This window comes from Paroedura picta, chromosome 13, assembly GCF_049243985.1.
Source record: "Paroedura picta isolate Pp20150507F chromosome 13, Ppicta_v3.0, whole genome shotgun sequence".
Lineage (NCBI taxonomy): Eukaryota > Metazoa > Chordata > Lepidosauria > Squamata > Gekkonidae > Paroedura > Paroedura picta.
In genome coordinates, this window is record NC_135381.1 from 4,643,383 (window position 1) to 4,663,528 (window position 20,146).

The 20,146-nt window shown below is 49.2% G+C and overlaps 2 protein-coding genes across 4 annotated transcripts in view; both read left to right on the forward strand.

Moving 5' to 3' along the window:
- Window positions 1–9,440, forward strand: part of TMEM132C (transmembrane protein 132C) — a 156,367-nt gene extending 146,927 nt beyond the window's left edge. For all 3 annotated transcript variants that reach the window (XM_077307995.1, XM_077307993.1, XM_077307994.1), the window contains exons 8-9: window positions 704–895; window positions 5,727–9,440. In XM_077307995.1, coding sequence (XP_077164110.1) covers window positions 704–895; window positions 5,727–6,917 — 1,383 coding nt within the window. In that variant the 3' untranslated portion in view covers window positions 6,918–9,440. The remainder of the gene's footprint in view (window positions 1–703; window positions 896–5,726) is intronic.
- LOC143823215 (uncharacterized) overlaps window positions 1–20,146 on the forward strand; it is a 575,613-nt gene that overhangs the window by 271,730 nt on the left and 283,737 nt on the right. The window lies entirely within an intron of this gene.

Below are 20,146 nucleotides of genomic sequence, written 5' to 3' on the forward strand. Positions count from 1 at the left end.
AGATCCAGGTTGGGAAGCTCCTGGAAATTTGGGAATGCAGCCTGGGGAGGCCAAGCCCCCCCCCCTCCTCCTAAGGCCCTGTTGAACTGCAGTGCTAGACTGTGTAGGGGCCTAATTTCATCCTCCAGCCGAGTTTATTCCGTCTCATGTTATGCTTTCAGTTATTATCACATCTACGTTGACTGATGCCCGGAACAGGGAAGATGGTTATATTAGGTCACCACCATTTGCTATATCTTGTAATTTCTTTTTTATGGGGAATTTTAAACTGTATGGATTGCCGATTTGTTAACCGCCATGAGCCAGTTATGGGAATATGAATGAATGAATGAATGAATGAATGAATGAATGAATGAATGAATGAATGAATGAATGAATGAATGAATGAATGAATGAATGAAGATGGATGGATGGATGGATGGATGGATGGATGGATGACCTCAGTGAGGCATAGTACCCTCCAGAGCACCCTTTTTCCCAGGGGGACTCATCTCTGTAATCTGAATGAGCTGTAAAAACTGGATATCCTCAAGACCCACTGGCTGATACCCCTCCTGTCCTAGTGAGAACCAAGTAGGCCCCCAGGGAGCCATGCTGATGGGTTGGCGAGATGTTCAGAGCCCCCGAACACCCCCGATCCTCAGAGGAGGCAGTCGCTGTGGAGCTCCTTTCTAACTGGATCACTTCCTGGCTTCCCCCAAAGGTCCTCTCTCCGCTGTCAGACTCCATCCTGGCCGAGAAGACGGTGACGGTGCTGGACGACAAAGTGACCATCGCGGAGATGGGGGTGCAGCTGGTTGCAGGGTTGTCGCTCTTCCTTCAGCCCAGCGCGGCGAGCAGCCGGGCCATCGTGGTAACCGCAGCAGCCCAGGAACTTCTTCACACCCCCAAACAGGTAGTGGGCGGGCTCTGATTCGGTTCTCTTCCTTCCAGCAGGTCTCCCGGCCATGAACGGGGGTTAAGCAGGTCCTGAGTTGGATAAACCCAGTCTAGATGGAGCTCGGCAGAGGTTGAAAGTCTGTATTATTGTGAAAATTATATTCTGCTTCCCTCCTTGCAACACAGCCCACTAATAAGGAAACACAGCACTGAACATTTGGGGCAGCCTTTGGAAGAGAGCTAATGGCTGAAAACTAGACCTCTTCTTTCATTAAGGGACTCTGATACTTTACAGCTCTTCCTTTGGAGTTTATTGACTGCTGTACATATTTTTATATGGGTTAAGGAGTTATACTTCATGGAGGTCCCTTCCCACCTCAAATCCCACCCACTCCACTGAAGCCCCTCCCCACCTCAAATCCCGCCCACTCCACTGAGGTACCCTCCCCACCTCAAATCCCGCCCACTCCACTGAAGTCCCTCCCCACCCCAAATGTCATCCATCCCCAGCTGGCAGTCTCAATATGGAGTCTAAATAATTTCTGGGCTGATGGGACCAGCGAAAGAGCCAACTACCTCCAGCTAAATCTCACATATAGATATTCTGGAAATCATCTCCCCTCCCCCCAAAAAGGAAGATAAAATGTTTCTCGGCCCAGGAATGATGTAGTGGTGTGTCCTTCAAAAAGCTGTTTCTGCACATTTAGCTGCACTCTGCCAATAAATCCCCCCCCTCCAGCGATTCTCTGACAAGCTCCTCCAATTACCATCAAGGAATGAAGATGGATTCGAACCATCTCCTCTCGAGAACTTCTACCTTGGTGGGGACACCCTGCCAACGCCGGGGTGACAAATCTCCCTGGGCCAGTTAATTACAAATCATAAACAAATCACTCAAGGGAGGAAGCTGTCTGGCCCTCCGTTCCTCCCTCTCCCGATTTCCCCACCGCTCTCGGTAAACGAATGGCATTTCCCCTTGGCTGTCACCAAGGACCCTCAGACCCCATCATGATTTATTGGAATCCAGCATTGACGGGAAGCAGGCTACATACGGTCTGCTCTATCATTCTGAGTGACGGCAGAACCCCACGGAAGAAGGATGAAGACTGCGGGACCTCCACGAGGGCAGTCCAGGTCTGAATGCAGCCTTCATTTCTCATGGCCGAAGAACCCAAGCCACCTTCTCTTCCCATGAGAGATTATAGGGGACGCAATTGTCTCTACACCAGCCTTCCTCAACCTTTTTTTACCGTTAAGAAACCCCTGAAACTTTCTTCAGGCTTTGAGAAACCCCAGAAGTGGGGTGATTATGCAGAATATGGTTGGGAAGCAGAGCTGTGGACACGCCCACCTGGAGCCCCTCCCCTTCCGACCCCCTCCAGGCCATCATTGGTCATTTTGGGGAAGGGGAGTCAGTTCAACATGCCCGTATACAGTTATATCACCTGATAAGCGATTTGGAAGGGTATCCCCAAATGGGACAGAGGACCAAATAAGAAAGAAGAGGAAGAAGAGGAGGAGGAGGAGGAGGAGGAGGAGTTGGAGTCTTATATGCCGCTTTTCCCTACCCGAAGGAGGCTCAAAGTGGCTTACATTTGCCTTCTCTTTCCTCTCCCCACAACAGATACCCTGTGGGGTGGGTGAGGCTGAGAGAGCCCCGATATCACTGATCGGTCAGAACAGTTTTATCAGTGCCGTGGCGAGCCCAAGGTCACCCAGCTGGCTGCATGTGGGGGAGCGGGGAATCAAACCTGGCATGCCAGATTAGAAGTCCGCACTCCTGACCACTACACCAAGCTGGCTCTCGATTTGCCTGGGAGAGGGTCCAGAAACCAGGGTCTGTCCCTGTTAAATACGGATAGTTGGAGCACTGATGCAGCAGCACGAGAACAGAATTGAAGATCCCAGTTTTCAGCCAAACGGAAACAGTGTCTGTTGCTCAGATACCAAGGGTGCCCAGGAAGTATACGATGCCGTTTCTGCTTGACGCCTGCAGACAGCTGATAAGTCAGGGACAGCAGTGGTCGCCATTCCCCGTGGTTAATCCCCAGCATCAAGCAGTCCCAGGTATGCGGATTTCAGAACCGTCGGGTCATTTTTTTGCTGAGCGTTACAGCCGGTGACCTTTTTCATCCCCAAATTCCACCACCTCGCAACTTGCAAATTAGAAGCGTTTATAACAGGGGTAGTCAAACTGCGGCCCTCCAGATGTCCATGGACTACAATTCCCAGGAGCCCCTGCCAGCGAATGCTGGCAGGGGCTCCTGGGAATTGTAGTCCATGGACATCTGGAGGGCCGCAGTTTGACTACCTCTGGTTTATAACAAAGAAGCCATTGCTTCGGATATCGTCCCGGTGGAGGAGGAGAGCGGATCAGGGGAAGTGGGTGATGGACATTGTTTCCCTTTCTCTGATTTTGAAATCTGCAAGCGTCCGGAGATCCAGGTTCAAACCTTGTTCAATTGTGGATCTTGCTGGGCGAGCTTGGGCCATTTGTGCTCATTTGATAGCATGGAGAGCAATTACTTTAGCTCAGTGCAATGCCATACTGCCTGCTCTGATAGAAGGGCGGTATGCACGTGTTCCTTATGTTTTTGTCTGTGTCCATGTCAGTTGGGAATGGTAGAATCTATTGACCGTGTGTACCTATAGTGCCCATTTTACCAGGATATTCGCTCCCGATATTTATTTATATTTATGTACCGCTGCTCTCAAATGTCTCGCGGTGGTTTACAATAAAATACAGTAAAATCCCCTAAAATAACTGATTAAAACATATTAGAACAATAACATAGCATAACAAAATGGCGGGCATTGTTTCAAGGCCGGGTATTGCCCCACCTGTCATGTGTATATATCATCTCCAAACAATCTCTCTCTCTCTCTCTCTCTCTCTCTCTCTCTCTCTCTCTCTCTCTCTCTCTCTCTCTCTCTCTCTCTCTGCCCTGTAGGCTTCGTGGTTTTAATCATTTGGGAATTTTGTTCAGGGTTGAGTTACAATTGCAGTTTAATGCATGATTCAATTTCGGTGTTTGCAAATTTCGTTCGGGGTTCAATTGCATTTCTGGCAAGTCGTTGGAGGTGCTAGCGCTAGCTCCAACCAAGCGATAGCCCTGTGCTTTTCTTCTGAGCTGTCTGAGCGCTGCAGTTCGCAATCTGGCTTGTGTGCAGTCTCTTCAAGTCAGGATAACCCGACTGTTCTCTCCCCTTCCTTCCCTGACAAATCGTTCTCATCGTTGCTGCTTTGAAGCTACCCCAGCCGGCTGGGTTTCGACGTCGTCTGCCGCGCCCGTTTAAACTTACCCGGCCCTCTTGCCCTCATCCTGCTGTGCCACCATCTCCTTCCCTCTTTTTGCTATCTTTGCCAAGCTGGCAGCAAATGGCTTGAAAATTAAATATTCACTCCATCCCCAGCTCCTGAAACAGAGAAATGCTCCTTGCTGTTCTCTCTGAAAAGCTTGAAATTTGACTGGAAGGGTAGCGATTGCCTTTGTTTCAAGCTGCGGGCACAGCAAATTGCAAACGCTGAAAGACAATATTGTGCTGTGCGTTTGTTTGATGATGAGACATTAATGAGGCGGTAATGGCTCTCCCCTCCCATGGCGGTTTTGGGCACAATTGTTTTGATGTGCTGAAGTGTAAATGGATGGGGAAGCCCTGGGGTGATTTCGAGCAGCCTCTTGACTTCTGATGGTCCTGGTTCCCTTTCTTCTTTTCTGGCTTAAAACTGACGGGGCGCTTTACTCCTCTGACATCCCAAAAGATTAATTTAAGCGGGCAAAGGTATGACTTGGCGACATGTCAAGGAGCTCGTCCCGCTTCTGTGCATGAGACCCTTTTCTGAACAGTAACTCACACAGAGATGCGGTGGGCAGCTTCCTCTTGTCGTATCCCTGCATAAATTACCAGGACAGAGTTAAACCAAAAGAGACGACGCCGTTAATGTTTTGATAGAGTTGAGAAGGTTAAAAATTATCAATATTATTATTTGATTCAGGGATAGCAGATAGGTATTTCAATATTTGATTGTTGTGTATTATTGTATTAAGAGTCAGAGTGGTGTAGTGGTTAAAGAGCAATGGACTCTAATCTGGAGAACCGAGTTTGATTCCCTACTCCTCCATTGGTTGACCTTGGACTAGTCACAGTTCTCTTAGAGCTGTTCTCATAGAGCAGCTTACTCAGAGCACTCTCAGCCCCATCTACCTTACAGGGTGTCTGTTGTGAGAAGAGGAAGGGAAAGGAGTTTGTAAGCCACTTTGGGACTCCTCCAGGTAGCGAAAAGCAGGTTATAAAAAGCAGATCAGTCACAATTGGATAAGGAAGAAGGACGTCGATAAAATTGAAAGGGTACAGAGGAGAGCGACAAAGATGATCTGGGGTCAAGGGACCAAGCCCAATGAAGATAGGTTGAGGGACTTGGGAATGTTCAGTCTGGAGAAAAGGAGATTGAGAGGGGACATGATAGCCCTCTTTAAGTATTTGAAAGGTTGTCACTTGGAGGAGGGCAGGATGTTGTTCCCATTGGCTGCAGAGGAAAGGACACGCAGTAATGGGTTTAAACTACAAGTACAATGATATAGGCTGGATATCAGGAAAAAAATGTTCACAGTCAGAGTAGTTCAGCAGTGGAATAGGCTGCCTAAGGAGGTGGTGAGCTCCCCCTCACTGGCAGTCTTCAAGCAAAGGTTGGATACACACTTTTCTTGGATGCTTTAGGATGCTTAGGGCTGATCCTGCGTTGAGCAGAGGGTTGGACTAGATGGCCTGTATGGCCCCTTCCAACTCTATGATTCTATGAAGGTTTGCTAAAAAGATAATGTTCTCACTGCTTTTTTTCCTTTTAGGAAGCCATCTTAAGCTCCTGGATCCAGTTCAGCGATGGCTCCGTGACTCCACTGGACATCTATGATCCCAAAGACTTCTCCCTTTTGGCTTCGTCACTGGATGAGTCTGTCATTTCGGCCCACCCAAGTTCTACTTCAAAATGGCCAGTGGTGGCGGCAGAAGGCGAAGGACAAGGCACGTTGGTCAAAGTGGACATGATGATCTCGGAAGCTTGCCAGAAGTCCAAGAGGAAGAGCGTCCTGGCAGTGGGCAACGGTAGCATCAAGGTGAAGTTCGGCCAGAACAACGCTAACACCCATGGCGACAGTGATTACGACGCGGACGAGATAGAAAACCACGCGAGCGACCGAAGGCAGAAGGTGCTGGACCAAGAGCGGTATGGCCAAGATGGGCGATACTACGGGAGCTCGTCTGCTGAACGAGAGGAGGGCGCCGCACAGAAAGTCAGCACCACGGCGAAATCTATGACCAAAGGCAAAGTACTGAAGAGCAACCTGGCTGGGGAAAAGCTCTCAGATGACGGTCAGCTGCAGAACATCCCCATAGACTTCACCAACTTCCCGGCTCAGATCGACCTCCCCAAAAACGACGGGGGCATGGACGACAATGACCTTGTGCAGGCCCCTAGGGGACTCAGTGACCTGGAGATTGGGATGTACGCTCTCCTAGGGGTCTTCTGCCTGGCCATTCTGGTCTTCTTGATAAACTGTGCCACCTTCACGTTGAAATATCGACACAAGCAAATTCCAGCGGAAGGACAGACCGCCATGAGCCACTCCCATGACTGGGTGTGGCTCGGGAACGAAACTGAACTGCTGGAGAACCAAGTGGATATTTCGCCCCCGCAGGACGAGCGGACGACAAACATCGACCGGGGGATAGGCTCGGAGGAGAGCAACCAGCTCCTCAACGGGATCATGACGAGGAGCATCCAGAGCCAACTGCACAAGTCGGCTGACTCGGGGGGCAACCCAGGGAAAGAGCAAACGCTTGCTCTCCCCTTGCATTCGCCCACCTCCAAGCGAAAGCGGGTCAAGTTCACCACGTTCACCACAATCCCTCCGGACGACAGCTGTCCGACGGTCAACTCCATCCTCAACTGCAACGAAGATGACATTAAATGGGTTTGCCAAGATATGGACCTTGGGAAACCCAAACACTACATGGAGAACCTCAAAGAGGAAGCGTAGCTCTGGGTCTTGGGTTGCTTTGGGGGGAGGGGTTGCAAATCACACCTCGATGCCTTCAGCTGTATCAGGATCTGAAAAGGAGGACGGCAGGTCGGGGGACTGAATGGTCTTGAGAACATGGCGAATTTTGTAATCAGGATCTGAAAAGGAGGACGGCGGGTCGGGGGACTGAACGGTCTTGAGAACGAGGCGAATTTTGTAATCAGGCAGGGAGGTTCGCTCAGCCTGTGGAGGGGCAGCAGTCCTTCCCCCCCCTTTCCCCCCCTGCTCCAGATCCTGGAAGAAGAAGAAATGAGGTGGCCCATGTCATGGACCAAACGAGGCACATTTTGTAATCAGGATCTGAAAAGGAGGACGGCGGGTCGGGGGACCAAATGGTCTTGAGAACGAGGCAAATTTTGTAATCAGGCAGGGAGGTTCGCTCAGCCTGTGGAGCGACAGCAGTCCTTCCCCCCCCTTTCCCCCCTCCTCCAGATCCTGGAAGAAGAAGAAATGAGGTGGCCCATGTCATGGACTGAGGATGAGATGGGGCTTCGAAACGGACAGTTAAGGCTGAAAAATAGTTACACACGAGGTACCCAAAGTATTCTTTCTTTTCTTTTTAAAGGAAAAGTATGAGTTTTTTAAAAAATAGGAAACGTGTTTATATTTCTAATAAAACATCAAAACCACGAATGGGGACCCGGGAAGAAAAAGGGTGGCATTAGGATCACCCACCTGCCTTCCATTCCTGAAGCTGGGATGAGGATGGGAGGGGTGGCAGAGCAGTGATTGAATAGCATTCCAGTTTCTTCTCCCCTCCCAGAAATTTGGAAGCTTGGCCCTTTCTCCACCCTCTTTTTCTCCACCGCTCTGCCTTTTATACGTTACTCCTGATGCATGCTAGTGGGGATTAAAAATTTCCGAATCCTATCAGTTCTCTCCAGACCAAATAATAATAATAAGCATTAACTAAATCGGTAGCATCTCCTATTGTCCTTTGAAGGACTCGGTGGATTTGCAAACAAATTAACAACTTCAATATGTTGCTTATTTAAAATCAATGGATTTTGGCTAGATCAGGGCTGGAGCCGACCCCTGGAAGGACTGTTAACTACCTCCCCCTGATCCTGCACACTCTGCTGATTCTGCCAAATTTCAATCCAGATTGTAGGAGTGTAGGGGACACAGAAATCTTTTCAACCCTGAAGGACATCGGTCTGTCAGAAACCGAGTCAGTTTTAGGTCTGCAGGAAAGGCTTCTTCTTGAACTCAGTAAACATATCACTTTTTGGGCTCAAATAAGCATTATTATTCCTCCTATAAGAGCCTCTTGTGGCGCAGAGTGGTAAGGCAGCCGTCTGAAAGCTTTGCCCATGAGGCTGGGAGTTCGATCCCAGCAGCCGGCTCAAGGTTGACTCAGCTTTCCGTCCTTCCAAGGTCGGTGAAATGAGTACCCAGCTTGCTGGGGGGTAAACGGTAATGACTGGGGAAGGCACTGGCAAACCACCCCGTATTGAGTCTGCCATGAAAATGCTAGAGGATGTCACCCCAAGGATCAGACATGACCCGGTGCTTGCACAGGGGATACCTTTACCTTTACCTATTCCTCCTAGACCTTGAAAAGCTATAGTGGTACAGTTTTCCTCTCCTTTAAAAGCTGGAGGGAGGGGATCTGACTGTTTTCTCTCACAAACTGAAAAATAGGCCTCCCTGAATGCAGAACTGGCTAGCTTTCTACAGGCAGGGAGTTTGCGATGCTTTCAAAAAGGTTACAGAGATGCTAAAATGCTAAACCCTACGGGGTCGGCCCTAAGTTGGCTGCAACTTGATGGGCAGAAAGGGTTAATGGAAATGAGACAGAGAGACGTCTTTTGTGTCCAAAACTTGTTCAGTGGCGTAACGTTGGCCACCAAGGGGCATCCAAGAAGTAGGCAGGCAGCTAAGCAGGGTGACGAGAGGGAAAACCATCCCATAACTGGAAGCCAGCTAAGCAGAAAGACTGGCTGACTGGTGACCTGGAAAAGTCCACATGTGACCTGGAAGTTTTTAGAGTCCTGCCAGGTCAATGGAAGCCAATGGGCTGTCTGGGGAGGGGAAATGTCCACAAAGGCTGCAAGGACCTCATAACCCAAGGAGCCTTTCATTCTGCAATTGTCAGTGGTCGGCCACTAGGGGCAGCAGAGAACAAACCAAGAGGACCCCTGTTCCAACCCTTGACCGTCTTCGGGAAGTCTCTATGGTATCTTCACGTTTTTCAACATCTTTGGAAAGCTCCGTCCTGATTGGTTTACTCGGAAGGCACGCCCTCAGCTTCCCATTACAACGATCGTCGGGATGGCTCAATAAGTTTCTTCGCTTCTTTGACTGCCCAGACACAACAGATCCCCAAACTCTGTAGCATAGTTGGACTTCTTTTTTTAAAGAAAACAAAACAAAACAAAACAAAAAACAAGGATTTGCCTAGTATGCATTGTACACTGAAAGAATGTAATATTTATTTATACATATTATACAAATTGTAATTAAAAATGCTTTACAGTGTTGGGGCGTGTCGTTTGGGGGAGGGGGCAGAGAGAAATTGGATCGCACCCACATCTTTTTGCCAGGATTTTTTTTTTTTAAGATCAGTCTATTGTCCTTGAGAGCTTTTAAAATGTTTATTTAAGATCTTTATACCATCAGCTAGTTAGGGCAGTTCCTCAGTTGAACAGGTTTCCTCTGGAGGTGGTAGGCTCTCCTCCTTTGGCTTTCCAGCTGTGGGTTGGGAAATACCTGGAGATTTTGGGGGCAGAGATGAGAATGAGCGGGATTTGGGGCAGGGAGGGACCTTGATGGAGTATACTGCTATGGGGTCCACCCTCCATCTGGAGGGGAATGGAGCTCTTTAATCTGGAAAAGACCTGTAATTCCAGGGGATGCCCAGGTCCCACCTGGGAACTATAGACTGTACATGCAGAGGATTTGCGACCACGTGGTGGGGGGCCAGCTCTCGCTTGGGAAATACGTGGAGACTTTGAGGGCGGAGCTGTGAATGGACGAGATTTGGGGTAGGAAGGGACCTCGGTGTTGGAGAATACTATGGACTCCATCCTCCAAAGCAGCCCTCTGGGACATGATGGACCCCTGGTCTGATCCAGCAGGGCTCTTCTGATGTTCTCATGAAGGCCTCGGCCTCTCTGCCCTGTTGTTTGCCCTCCAGGGAAACTGGGTAGCCCCTGTGAGAGATGGAAGGCTGATCCAGCAAGGATCCTGCCCAAAAGGGCCTGGATAAAAGTGTGATCTGCAGTTAAGTTGGGGTTTTCTTGTAAATTAATTGTTAATATCAGGGTTAATTACTGTTTGATGGTGTGTGTTTTTTCGGGGGGGGTAAGCCACAGAGCATGGCAAGAAGTGGGGTAAAATAAACCATGAGCCCCCCAGATTCCCCTGATACCCACATCCCTCACGTGAATGTTGAGCACCTCCTTGTTCCGAACCTCCTAGAGACCCCACAGATCAGCAAACAGCAGAATGAGTGCTCTTTGTTTTATTTCTCTCTTACCTACCTCTTTTCTCTCCTCAGTGGTGGTTTCGGTTCTCTGCTCCTCGCTCCTGGCACTGTAGACGCGTTTCGGTCACGGCTGCCTGTTGCTCGGCTCTCCGACGCAATTTATGCGTCGTTTACACATACAATGGTGGTTTCTCGGCAGACGAATAACCTCAAGAACGGCATCCCTTTTACAGGAAACTGTCAGGGCGAGGGAAACAGAAGCGGGTGTCACTTTTCTTCTCTTCTTTTAAATCTCATGATTCATCCCAGGAAGACATAAACGGGAAGGCTTTTCGGTTTGAAAATTCTCTCTTAACCGCTCCCAGGGCATACCAAAGGCCTTGGCTTGGCTGGCGGGAAACTTGTCAGAGCCGACCCGACCAGCGGGGTTCTCACCTGTGTGGCCATCCATCAAGCTCCTCGTCGCTGTCATCATCCGCACAAGAGAAGTCCAGAGAACCTTGTTTCTGCCATGAGCGACTCCGTGGGGCCATTCATCATCCAGCCCGCTGTCGTGGTGACGGACAGCCGGGCTCTCTCGCGGGCCCTTGGCAAGGCTGAACCAGCGGCATGTTCTCAAGGTCTGTGGTGCTCGTCCGTGTCTCAGCGTTGGGTGAAGACGTCCAAGGGCTCCCCTGCGAGGAACCTGGCCCGCTGCTTCTTCCTCCACCGCCTTTCTGCCCATGAATGGATTGACGCGCCTTCCGTGGAGCTCCTCCGCAATATTTCTGGCAAGGGGATCGATAGCTGCAAGGCACGACGGGTCAGAGGATGTGACCGGGATAGCCCAGTCTGGCCCAATCACATCCCATCTCAAAAGAGAAGCAGGCTCCACTCCAGCAAATACTTGCTTCGTGTTGTGAGTTTCCTCCTGGTCCGGCTGGATTTAAGTATTTGAAAGGTTGTCACTTGGAGGAGGGCAGGATGCTGTTTCTGTTGGCTGCAGAGGAGAGGACACACAGTAATGGGTTTAAACTTCAAGTACAACGATATAGGCTAGATATCAGGAAAAAGTTTTTCACAGTCAGAGTAGTTCAGCAGTGGAATAGGCTGCCTAAGGAGGTGGTGAGCTCCCCCTCACTGGCAGTCTTCAAGCAAAGGTTGGATACACACTTTTCTTGGATGCTTTAGGATGCTCCGGGCTGATCCTGCGTTGAGCAGGGGGTTGGACTAGAGGGCCTGTATGGCCCCTTCCAACTCTATGATTCTATGATTCTGGAGGTTTTTGGTGGGGGGATCACTTGGGCATGAAATTGGGGTCCCTCTGGGTGGGCAGGGAGTTGTAAGTGTCCTGCTTTGGAAAGGGGGTTGGACTATTATTATTATTATATTATTATTAATTATTATATTTGTTGCCTGCCACTCCCAAGCAGGCTTATGGCAGGTTACAAGTGTCCAATTAAAACTCTCATTAAAAACCCATTAAAATGGACGAGAAATACCAGCACAGAAACCAACAACCCAGCAACATGGGGCTCTCTGGCGCAGGCATGCATAGCTTTAATGGGGGACTAGACAGATTCATGCAGGAGGGGCCCATCAGTGGATCCTAGCCCTGACGTGGATATCCCAGGCAAGCTCGATGCCATCAAATCTCGGAAGCTAAGCAGGGCTAGTATTTGGATGGGAGACCATGAAGAGTTTAGGTGGTAGTTCCTCCAAGGAACCCGAGGGGTCATGACACAGAGGTGTGAAAGGGCCGACCACACCCAACCATCCATTTCCCGGCTACGTAACACACATGCCGTGCAATCAATAAATCAATAGCCATGGTGATGAAAGGGAGCCTCTAGGTTCAGAGGCAGTCAACCTCAGAATCCCAGTGCCAGGAACCAGCTCCAGGGGAAGGCCTTGGCCTCTATGCCCTGTCGCTGGACTCCCTGAGGAACTGGTGAGACAGGACGCCGGATTAGATGGGCCACTGGTCCGGTCTAGCAGAGCTCTCCTGATGTGCTTATGCAGAGGCATGCAATGGCAATCCACCTCTAAACACCCCTTGCCTTGAAAACCCGGAGGGGTCGGAGGGGTGGCCTTCGATGGCCCGTAGAGGAGGGGGTTGCTATGGCAACCCGCAGGGCTGGCCATTGTTCCTGAGCCGTGCCCCAGATAAATTGGACTGAGCCAGTCTAAAATTGCGCATCAGATGGATTGAAGGCGGGAGAGACAGAAGGAGTGAGAACTCGGATTTCTATGGGGCTAAAAATAAATAAAAGCCAAGCTGGCCATCATTAATCATGACAGTTTTGAGCAGGAGCTTGCAGGATTCTACCTGCCCTGAGCTCTGAAGCCACTGGATTTTTTATTCAATGGAGAACAATCCGTTCCCAGGCCCGGGGTGGGGGTGGGGGGGGATGGGCCGGGGTGGGGTGGGGGGGAACAGCCAAGGTCTTGGATCCACGTGCTCAAGGCTGTCCGTCAAAAGGAACTGCTGCTGGGATTTTTGGAAAGACGAAACATCACTTGGCATCGCTCTGCGGCTCGCGATGCTCCGACGAGCTGTCCTGGGCCACTGTCCAGCGCAGCGCTCTGAACGGCGGGTCTTTGATGTTCAATCCAGATGGACTTCTCTTGAGATGGATTCTGGGTCTGTGACGATCTCCAGGAGGGTCCTTATTCAGTTCGTTTTCTTTCTTTTTTTTGAGGTCCGTCAGATTGTCAAGACGCATAGCGATGCTTCTCAGCCCTTTATTGTGCCAGAACATCCAGCACACTGAAGCAAGATGGGACCGAGAGGGGAATCCTTAGGGCTCAGGGAGATGACAGTACAACAGTTTCCCTGCCCAGGAACTGGAACCCCCAAAACCTCTGAAAAAGCCGCCCCTTCCCTTTCCGTGGCTCTCTTGTGCTGTTCAGGAACCAAGATGTGACCCTGGAAACAGTATCTTTCATTAGATCAAGGAGGATCAAACTGTGGCTTTCTAGATGTATGTGGACTACAATTCCCATGTGCCCCTGCCAGCTGGCAGGGGCTCATGGGAATTGTAGTCCACTGACATCCAGAGAGCCGCAGTTTGGCCAACCCCTGCGTTAGATTATGTTGTTTCTTCACTGCCTAGGCATGTCGATTAAGCATAACATGTCCAGTTGGTTACTAAAGTTTCTGAGAATCATAGGGGGTGTACACGCTTCACTGTAGCTGAAGAAATGTGCACACACATGGGGGCTTAGACTTTGAATAAAATTTAGTTCGCCGTCAAGGCGGCCCTGAAGAAGTGTGCCCATAAAGGAAAGCTTCTCCCTTGAATACAATTTCCGTGGTCTTCAAGGTGCCACTGGCCTCCAACTCTATTCTGTTGCTTCAGTCCTATCCAGCTACCTACCTGAGCCTGAATATTCAGGAAAGCCATCTCAAATATCTGGAAAGAGACTCAGCTCTCAAAGCATCCCCTCGTGGTCATAAACCCCAAGCACAGGATTTGTAGCCCTTGGCATAGCTGCCAACAGGCCTCCGCCCACAAGATGCACCCAGAAAGAAAATAGCTGTTGCAGCTAACATAAATAACAAAACACCGGTGGGCGTGAGCAAGAGCTGAAACACACGCTCAGCCGGCTGTGATGAATGAGTTTGCCCTTGGGCCGTAGCATTTCAAAGGGCAGGCAAACAACCAGATATCCTGGAACTTCCCAGCCACTTGAATCCAATATACTGGGGAGAAAAGGAGGTTTCCTCTTTCTCCCTGCCATGTCACTTTTGCATGGGCTAGAACTAAGGACTTAGCCAAAAAAATAATAATCGTGTTTTTCAAATTTTGAGTTTCCCCTCATTTGGTCTGGACTGGTACCTTCCAGCTACAGATTCCTCCCAAGATGTTCAGGTCTAGATAGTATCCATCTTCAACAGCTCTGCATTACGCAAATGTGGATAATGCACTTTCAATGCGCTTTTGCTACTGGATTTTACAGTGCGGAACTGGAGAACCAACTTCTAAAGTGCATTGGAGGCGCATGATCCAACGTGGGCATAATGGGCCCAGGCAGGAATGGGTTGCAGGGAGGGGTGAGTGTGGGTCATGCTCCCTGTCCGCTCCAGCTGTTGGTGTTGATGGAAACATTCTCAGCAGGAGGCCTGGAATCGAATCCACCCCCGGCTAATTTTCTGGGTGGGAGCACAAGGACACAATGTCAGCCGCTGAAAGGGACCGAGGTCGAAAGGCGCCCGGCTGTAATTAACACAAGCCGCCCGCATCGGTGCTGGCAATTAGGTGGCTAATTACATCGAAAACATTGTGGGCTAAATGGACAGGAGGGACGCCTCCTCTCACCTTCGGAAAACTGGGGGGGGGGGGAGGAAAGGCGGAAAGAACGGATGTTTAGATTGCATTTACAGGCATGAAGAATGAGATCGACGTTGGCGTTGCAGAATAACAAATCTTCTTTTTATTGTCTCATAATTTTCATTTAATTCAGCTGGTAAAGCCGAAACAGGCCCCAGGTTTACAATATCCCGTTTTCTGCCTATTTCTTCCTCCGTGGTTTATACCTTATAATATACCTTGGCCCACAGCTCTTATTGTTGTGGAGGGCCTGTCTAAAATACTATTATTGGGCCCTCTCGTTGTAAATGATGAGACTGAATAAAAAGAAGCTTTATTATTTTGCAATGCCAGAGTCAACCTTATTCTTCATTTTGGCTTTCACCTGTTCAGAATCTGGCGGTTGAAAGTCCTGAATCAAGGGAGGAGGAGGAGGAGGAGGAAGAGCTATTTATTTTTTATACTCTGCTTTTCCTTACCCAAAGGAGTCTCACAGCAGCTAACAAACTCCTTTCCCTTCCTCTCCCTACAGCAATCACCCTCAGAGGTAGGAGGAGCTGAGTGAGCTCTGAGAGAACTGCTGTGTAAGACTAACAGAGAGCTGTGACTAGCCCAAGGTTGCCCAGCTGGCTGCATGTGGGGGAGTGGGGAATCAAACCCATTTCTCCAGAGTCCACTCTGCTGCTCTTTAACCACTAGATCATGTTTGCTGCCTAACTACTCTCAGATTCAGAGGAGAAATGAAAAACAGGAGACAATTTACATACAGAAACTGCCCTGGTGCTTTAAATCAAGAGAACTGCTCTGCGAGAGAACTGTAAAGGGCTTGAGTTGTGTATATAGTGGTAGGGAGCCAGCTGGGTGTAGTGGTCCAGAACAGCAGGCTTTAATCTGGGCTAGTCACAGTCATGTTAGAGCTGTTCTTGCAGTGCAGTTCTCTCAGAGCTCTCTCCACCTCACCTACCTCCCAGGGTTCCTGTTGTAGGGAGAGAAAGGGAAGGCATTTTGGAATGTATTCAGGTAGTGAAAAGCAGGGTATAAAAACCAACTCTTCTTTCCTTCCCCCTACTTGCTTCCAAGCCGAATACCAGATCCTTTGCATGGATCTGTCTTAGAAGGCTGTTTGAAAAAAATCAGCTGTAAAATGACCTTCTTTTTGGTGCAAACTGGACTGATTGGATCCCCCTTGTGCCGGAGTGTGAGATATCAATATTTTAATTTTTAAAAGAGACCTCAACGTTGATTTAAAAAAACAAGCAAGAAATAAAACTGCAGTGGGTGATTCGAGTTAACTTTACAGTGACCCCCCCACACACACCTTAATCCCTCCTGGGATTTCTTTACTGACCCGTTTCGCACAGGAAACCGGCTACGGCGTTCCCGCAGGAGGAATAGATGGTTTAACCTGTTTTTCTCACTCCCCTGGTACGATCGACCTGTTTAGCCCCCAGCAGTTATTTCTCTTTGATACGGCTTGGGGTTGGTGGGGGGGGGAGGATTATGTGACATTCTCCCAGCCCCCCGAGAATTTCCTTTTCTCTTTCATCCCACCGATTCCTTCGGATCAATACCGAGAAGCCGAGCCGCATCACACCCAGTTTGATCAACCGCAAAAGCTTCTGGCCGAGAAGAAAAGGGGATTTCAAACGAGAAAAGGAAACCGGGTTCTTAATTGGCAGCACGGGGAAAGGGGTTGGATCCTGTCAGGTTGCCACCACCGGGTTGAGAAATACCTGGAGATTTTTTGGTGCACCTGAGCCTGGGGAGAGGGCTGCTTGGCGAGAGGGACAGGACATCAGCCCACCTTTCAAAGCAGCCATTTTCTCCTGAGGAACCACTAGTGGTCATCCAGAGGTCAGTTGAAACAGTAGGGGATCCCCAGAAGAAGAAGAGTTGGTTCTTATATGCTGCTTTTCTCTACCTGAAGGAGGCTCAAAGTGGCTTCCATTCGCCTTCCCTTCCTCTCCCCACAACAGAGACCCTGTGAGGGAGGGGAGGCTGAGAGAGCCCTGACATTACTGAAGAAGAAGAAGAGTTGGTTCTTATATGCTGCTTTTCTCTACCTGAAGGAGTCTCAAAGCGGCTTCCATTCGCCTTCCCTTCCTCTCCCCACAACAGAGACCCTGTGAGGGAGGGGAGGCTGAGAAAGCCCTGAGATTACTGAAGAAGAAGAAGAGTTGGTTCTTCTCTGCCACTTTTCTCTACCTGAAAGAGCCTCAAAGTGGCTCACAATCACCTTCCCTTCCTCTCCCCGCAATGGCCAACCACCTCTGCTGCTTTCCTGCCTTGAAAGCCCCCTGCTAGGGTCACCCGAAGTAAGCACACTGCACATCTTAGAATGTTAGTCTTAGGTAGAGAACAAGATTTGAATCCAGGTCATACCTTATACATCAACCACATTTTAAGGGTGGGAGGAAGGGGGCAAGCATTCTGAAAAAGGGACATTTGACCGCTGAAAGTTTATACCCTGAAAATCATGTCGGTCAATGAGGCGCCACGGAATTAGAATCTAGCGCATATACGTATTTGGCAGCATCTAAACAGCCACAAAAACGACCACTGCAAAAAACAGACCTGTCCCAATAACAATGGACGGTGATGAGTTCGAATACGTTCAAGAATTTATTTTTCTTGGATCCCAAATTGTGGTGAGTGGCCATTGCGGCATGGAAACAATACACCATGTTGCTCCGGGTAACTCAGCAATGTTGAGCTTGAACCGAACATGGCCAAGCAAGGACATAAGCCTGACTTCCAAATGCAGATCAATTAGATCTATCGTATTTCCAATAGCCACTGGTTGGTTGCGGAAGCTGGATAATGAAAAACATCAGGCAAAAGAAGAATCGATTCCTTTGGTGCTGGAGAAGACTCCTGCGGGTTCCACGGACGGCAAAAGCTGGGGCTCTCACCTCAAAGCTTGCAACAACCCCGAGATTTATACTGTTCCGTCAAAGACCGGCACGCATTTTTGCCTCAGCCGCATCACATTCACCCGTTCCGAGGGATGTAAGACAAATTCAATTACAGATCAGCTTCTCCCCGGACGAATAACCTTTCAGCTGTGCCTGATCTTAGGGAAGGCTTCTAAAAGACTGGGAGGCTGCCTGTGACCTCTTATGTTCTGCTCTTCTGACCTCGGAGCAAATCTCCAAAGCGCCATGCTGCCATCGGCCTCGCTGAAGGCCAGAGAAGTCTATAAATCAGCGATGCTGATTTTTCAGGTCACATTTCTTTGTAACCCCCCCTCCCCCCCAAAAAAAAACTGTTCAGAGGAAGCAATGCAGAAAGAGTTTCTCAGATCTCGGACAAAGACGATCCAGGGCCTGGAGAACAAGTCCGACAGACTCGGGAATGTTCCGCCTAGAGAAGGGGGGATGGCGAGGTAACAGGACTGCACTCTTGAAGTGTGTGAAAGGCTGTCATTTACAGGAGGGCAGGGAGCAGTTCCTGTTGGCAGCCGAGGATGGGAATCGCTATAATGGCGTTGAAATTACTGGCAGAAAGATAGCGACAGGATATTAGGAAATTATTCTTTTATAGGCAGGGTGGTTCAGCCGCAGAAAGGGCTGCCTGGGGAGGTGGTGAGCTCCCCCCTCACTGGGGGTCTTCAGTGCAGGCAGCAGCTGGAAATTTTAGGCCAGGTTTCTCTCTGCCGGGGTTTTCGTGAAACCCTGGGGTTTCCTGACAGCCCAATGGGGTGGGAGTTAATTTCCAATAACTGTACGGTCAATCGAAAGGTGGTAACTGTTTTTTTAAACGCCTCTTCATCAGCAGTCCTGGTTTTTTTGGGTTGGTTCGTCGGACAACATCCTGGCTTTCTTCCAGACTGTTCAAGAACGAGGACACTCAAAATAGTGATGTGATTCAGAACAAACATTTTAAATGCCATTTGTAGATATATATACATTTATATATATTTACTAATATTATGATAGCAAATCCCAAACTCACAAAAGCAGTTTTTATAACTTCTTTCATAAAGAATACATTAACTGCTGCTCATCTAATGGGCTTTTCCTGGTTGCCGAGATATTTTTTAATAACTTTTAACAACATTTGCCTAGCGCTTATTAGCAATATGTAAACTTCCGCCCTTTAGTTCAGTTTCTCCCTTTTTCGGCGAGTGGATAACAAACACGTCCTCGCCTTGATTTAGAAAATTCATGCCCTCTCTTTCTGTCCTCATCAGGACTGCCGGGGCAAGGAGCATTTAAAATCTGCGTTCTTAAAACACGCTTAAAAAAGCACTGGAAACCAAACATACAATGTAAACCAAGGCGAAAATACCCATTCAAAAACATTTAAAACAACTATCAAAAACCGGGTAGGAAGCAGGGGCCGCTGACAGAACGTCGAACAAAATAAAACCAAGTCTTTCCCCTGTGGGTGGAAGGCAGCAGTAGAAGAAAAGAGAATGCCAGTTTGGGGGCCACAAGCAAGAAGGCCTGGTTTCCAGCTGGGTATTCTCAAGAGCCTCTTGTGGCGCAGAGTGGTAAGGCAGCCGCCTGAAAGCTCTGCCCATGAGGCTGGGAGTTCAATCCCAGCAGCCGGCTCAAGGTTGACTCAGCCTTCCATCCTTCCAAGGTCGGTAAAATGAGTACCCAGCTTGCTTGCTGGGGGGTAAACGGTAATGACTGGGGAAGGCACTGGCAAACCACCCCGTATTGAGTCTGCCATGAAAACGCTGGAGGGCGTCACCCCAAGGGTCAGACATGACTCGGTGCTTGCACAGGGGATACCTTTACCTTTACCTTTATTCTCAAGAGGCGGGTGGGGTTCCCAAAAGACAACCTTGGAAGGTTTTATTTATTAGATTTATAGGCCGTCCCTCTTGAACCGGTCCGTCCTTCCTTCCCTGGAGCAAGGAGGGTGGCCTCTACGGCCTTATAAACGGTTGAGGTGCCTACCCTCCCCAAACCCCAAGCTCCAACCCCAAAGTCTCCAGGAATACCCACCTGGAGCTGGCGACCCTATGCCAGTCTCAGCAGCCAGCACTGTCGTTGATGGACCCAGTGGTCAGATTCTGAACAAGGGAATTGCATGGGCTCAACCCAGTTGTACAAACTCTACTAGTAAAACCGTATTTTTGACAAAGCTACATTATTCGTAATGCTTGGCTTCTGTTACAGGAAGTTCCTCGCTCCCAGGCCTTTTTAATGCCACCCATCCAGGGCCCTCCGGCATCCCCGAAAATGTTCCTAATGATTCCGCATTCACTGAAATGATCCTTTCTGCTTTGTTCTCCAGCAACGGCGCAAACTTTTCCGGCCAAAGCTCGTCGGTCGGTCGGCGGCTTCCCAGGATTGTAAAATTTCCAATTATCATAAGCACTCTAAAGACGTGGCGAGGGGCACCATTATTTCCCTCTTTGTAATCAGGCATTTGCTCATTTGTTTCCAAATACCGATGGGGAACAAATTACCGACTGCTGCAAATCTTGATTTTAATTGATGCAGCGGAGG